The 4,798-nt window shown below is 40.7% G+C and overlaps 1 protein-coding gene across 2 annotated transcripts in view; it reads left to right on the forward strand.

The window, feature by feature from the left end:
* LOC105546221 (putative uncharacterized protein FLJ37770) overlaps positions 1-4,798 on the forward strand; it is a 25,444-nt gene that overhangs the window by 14,320 nt on the left and 6,326 nt on the right. Inside the window, exon 2 of one of the 2 annotated variants that reach the window (XM_011989363.1) lies at positions 754-879. The exons of the other annotated variant lie outside the window; for it this stretch is intronic. Coding sequence (XP_011844753.1) covers positions 754-789 — 36 coding nt within the window. The 3' untranslated portion in view covers positions 790-879. Of the gene's footprint in view, positions 1-753; positions 880-4,798 lie in introns of those variants that run through there. 2 annotated transcript variants of the gene reach the window in all.

Consider the following 4,798-nt stretch of genomic DNA (forward strand, 5'->3'; position numbering starts at 1 on the left):
AATGTACAATTACATTATTATGACTATAGTCACCCTGCTGTGCTATCAAATATTAGATCTTATTCATTCTTTCTAATTATTTTTTGGTACCCATTTACCATCCCCTCTTCCCCCCACCCCACCCTCCACTATCCTTCCCAGCCTCTGGTAACCATCATTCTACTCTCTATATCCATAAGTTCATTTATTTTAATTTTAGCTCCTACAAGTAAGTGAGAGGTTTGTCTTTCTGTGCTTGGCTTATTTCACTTAACATAATGACCTCCAGTTCCATCCATGTTGTTGCAAATGACAGAATCTCCTTCTTTTTAATGACTGAATAGCACTCCATTGTGTACATATGCCACATTCTCTTTATCTATTTGTCTGTTGACGGACACTTGGGCTGCTTCCAAATCTTGGCTATTCTGAATAGTGCTGCAAAAAAACATGGGAATGCAGGTATCTGTTTGATATACCGATTTGCTTTCTTTTGGGTATATACCTAGCAATGGGATTGCTAGATTATATGGTAGCTCTATTTTTAGTTTTTTGCAGAACCTTCAGACTGTTCTCTGTAGTAGATGTACTCATTTACATTCCCATCAGCAGTGTATGAGGGTTCCCTTTTCTCCGCATCCTTGCCAACATTCATTATTGCCTGTCTTTTGAATAAAAGCAATTTTAACTGGGGCGAGATGACATCTGGTTGTAGCAATGCACATTCTGACGTCAAGAAAACTGTAACACTTAACTGAACTTAGTTGTTTGCAGGATGTTTTTCTTCCCTACCAGCCCAGGACCTCCTAAAAGCCAAGCCCACATCTGATTCTTCCGTGTTCCCTGCATCCAGAATAAACCTTGCCTGGAACTGCTCAATAAATGTTTGATAGATGAATGAAAGAAGGGATTTTTCTGGTAATTTTTTTATTGTGGTAAAATTCATATGACCAAATTCACCATTTTAACCACTTTAAAGTGTACATCTCAGTTGCATTTAGTGCATTCACAGTGCTGTGCAACCATCACCACTATCTAGTTCAGAACATTTTCATCACACTAAAAGGAAACCCTATACTCATTAAGCAGTCATTCTCCATTCTTTCTTATCCTTGGCCCCAGCAACCATTAATCAACTTTCTATCTCTATGGATATGTTTGGACTCATGTATGTTTGTTTTATATTTTGAGTAATAATCCCATACTGTGTTATTTATTTTGTTGCTCAAGTTGTTCCAGCTTTGGCCATTGGATATTTTTCAGGTTGGCTTCTGTGTCCCTTTGATGTGCTCGTAACCTTTTGTTTTTTCTTAGCAGGTCCTTACCTTCTGGTACTACAATATACTCCAAGATTATCTTGTTTTTTGCCTCTCCACACCTGTGACCAGCCATTTCTCTATTCTCGATTTCTCTCTAGCCCTAGTTCATTTTATTGGAGAATGGTGTTTAGAAACCAAGATATGGGCAATGAGTGTATTGCTACCAGAATTTGTTTTTTTTTTGATATCTTCCATGTCTCTACTTAACAGGCTCAATTTTTTTCTCTAGGTTATTGATCACATGGAATACAGTTATAATGGTTTTAATGACTTTGTCTACCAATTTTACCTATCTCCCTCAGTTTCAGTTGACTGACTTTTGGAAACAGTTTTTGGCTACTACTTTTAAGCTTTGTTAGATGAGACCAGAGTAATATTAGTCTAGGGCTAATTTTGCCCCAGTGTTGAGGGCACCTGAAACCTTATGAAATATGTCTTGCCACTCTAGACGTTAGGAATAGGAAGTGGACCTGTGTGATCTCCAAAAATAGTTCCTTCTAATCCTTTTAGGTAGTTCTTTCTCTGGCCTCTGGTAGTTTCCTTACATGCATGCTGAAGACTTGAGGCGGCTTTGTATATTTGGAAGCAGTGTTGCCAGGTGATACTCAGAGATTCTGGGATATATCTTCCTGGTCAACTTTTCCTTTTGTCATTATCATTATCATATGATTCTTTATCCCTAGTAATTATTTTCAACTTAAAATCTGTCAATATTGCGTTATTTTGCTTAGCATTTGCCTAGTATATTTTCCCATCCTTTTAATGTTTCTGTGCTATTATTATTATTATTTTATTTTGTTGTTTTTTTTTTTGAGACAGGGTCTTACTCCTGTTGCCCAGGCCGGAGTACAGTGGCATGATCTTGGCTCACTGCAAACTATGCTTCCCGGACTCAAGGGATCCTCCCACCACAGCTCCCCAGGTAGCTGAGACTGCACATGCATGCCACCACACCCAGCTAATTTTGTATTTTTTTGTAGGGATAGAGTTTCATCACATTGCCCAGGCTGGTCTCGAACTCCTGGGGTCAAGCAGTCATCCCACCTTGGCCTCCTAAAGTGCTGAGATTACAAGCATGAACCACCATGCCTGGGCTCAAATTAGGTGTTTTAACAGCCAGTGTTTATTTAGATGTATAAACCTGCCTACCGGTTTTGTTGCCTATCTTTCTCTCTTTTTACTGAAATATAATTCATATCCAATAAAATCATTAGTATATTTACAAAATTGTAGAACCATCACCACTAATTTTAGAACAGTTACAGCATTCCAAAAGGAAACCCCCTACCCATTAGCAGTCTCCTCATTTTCTTTAATCCCCTGGCAGCCACTCATATACTTTCTGTCTCCATGGATTTGCCTATTTTGGAGATTTCATATAAATGAAATCGTAATATGTAGCCTTTTATGTCTGGCTTCTTTCACTTAGCCGAATGTTTTTAAGGTTCATCCATGTTGGAGCATGGGTCAGTCCTTCATTCCTTTTTTTTTTTTTTTTTTTTTGAGACGGAGTTTCGCTCTTGTTGCCCAGGCTGGAGTACAATGGCGATCTCAGCTCACCACAACCTCCACCTCCAGGGTTCAAGCGATTCTCCTGCCTTAGCCTCCTGAGTAGCTGGGGCTACAGGTGCGTGTCACCATGCCCAGCTAATTTTTGCATTTTTAGTAGAGACGGGGTTTCACCATGTTGGCCAAGATAGTCTCGGTCTCTTGACCTCGTGATCTGCCCACCTCGGCCTCCCAAAGTGCTAGGATTACAGGAATGAGCCACCACACTCAGCCCCTTCATTCCTTTTTATGGCTGAATAACATTCCATTGTGTGGATCTACCACATTCTATTTATTTATCAGTTAATGGACATTTAGGTTGTTTTCAGCTTTTGGCTATTATGCAGAATACTGCTATGAATGTTCATGTACAAGTTTTTTGTGAACATATATTTTTAATTCCCTTGGGTATACACCTAGGAGTGGTATTCATAAATAATTCATTATTTCTTGTATTCAGTGGTATGCTGGTAAATATTTAACACCAGTTTTCATTTGGTAGGGTTGGGGATCTCTGATTTGTAACATTTGTTAATTTCTAGAGTGTAAATATTCAAATTACCAATGTGGCACATTGAATGTAGAGTTGGGAAGAGATGCAGAGCAGTACACCATTCTATAGTATGTCTACTGTATAAACACAGGAGATACAAATAAAAGTTGCATGGATAATAGCATAATGTGGTAAAATAATTAAGACATGTATTGTAAGGATTTTTGACCTTTATATTTAAAGTCATTCATTTAACTGTAAGTTTACATAATTTAATTTTTGAAAATGGGCTGGATGAGGTGGCTTATGCCCATAATCCCAGCACTTTGGGAGGCTGAGGCAGGTGGATCATCTGAGGTCAGGAGTTTTGAGACCAGCCTGGCCAACATGGTGAAACCCCATCTCTACAAAAGTATGAAAAGTAGCCTGGCGTGGTGGCTTGTGCCTGTAGTCCCAGCTACTTGGGAGGCTGAGGTAGGAGAATCCCTTGAACCCAGGAGGCAGAAGTTGTAGTGAGCCAAGATGGCACCACTGCACTCTAGCCTGGGTCATAGAGTGAGACTCTGTCTCAAAAAAAAAAAAGAAAGAAAAGAAAAGAAAGAAAATGACTGTGTAACAACCAATTCTCAAAATTCCTGAAAGTTTTAACAGTCTGCTATCTGGGCTGATGAGATCTAGCTTCAGTGCCTCACTTGTATCCCACACCTTACATGCTACTACTTCTTTCTGCATTACATTTTCTTTGTTCTTTTTTTTTTTTTCTTTCGAGACAGAGTCTCACTTTGTAACCCAAGCTGCCAAGCTAGAGTGCCGTGGTGCAATCTCAGCTCACTGCAGCTCTGCCTCCAGGGCTTAAGTGATTTTCATGCCTCAGCTTCCCGAGTATCTGGAACTACAGGTGCACACCACCACGCCCAGCTAATTTTTTGTATTTCTAGTAGAGACGGGGTTTCACCATGTTGCCCAGGGTGGTCTTGAACTCCTGAGCTCAGGTGATCTACCTGCCTTGGCCTCCCAAAGTGCTGGGATTACAGGTGTGAGCCACTGTGCCTGGCCTCAATTTTCTTTAAAAAAAAATTTTTTTAATGGAGTTGGTCTTGCTATGCTGGCCAAGTTGGTCTTGAACGCCTGACCTCAAGCGATCCTCCCACCTCAGCCTCCTAAAGTGCTAGGATTATAGGCATGAGCCACCATGCCCAGCCTGAATTCAATTTTCTTTTCTTTTTTTTTGAGATGGAGTCTCGCTCTGTCGCCAGGCTGGAGTGCAGTGGCCAGATCTCAACTCACTGCGAGCTCTGCCTCCCGGGTTTACATCATTCTCCTGCCTCAGCCTCCCAAGTAGCTGGGACTATAGGCGCCCACCACCTCGCCCAGCTAGTTTTTTGTATTTTTTAGTAGAGACGGGGTTTCACCGTGTTAGCCAGGATGGTCTCGATCTCCTGACCTCATGATCCACCCG

The sequence above is a fragment of the Mandrillus leucophaeus genome, unplaced genomic scaffold (assembly GCF_000951045.1).
Source record: "Mandrillus leucophaeus isolate KB7577 unplaced genomic scaffold, Mleu.le_1.0 Scaffold1095, whole genome shotgun sequence".
Classification (NCBI taxonomy): Eukaryota; Metazoa; Chordata; class Mammalia; order Primates; family Cercopithecidae; genus Mandrillus; species Mandrillus leucophaeus.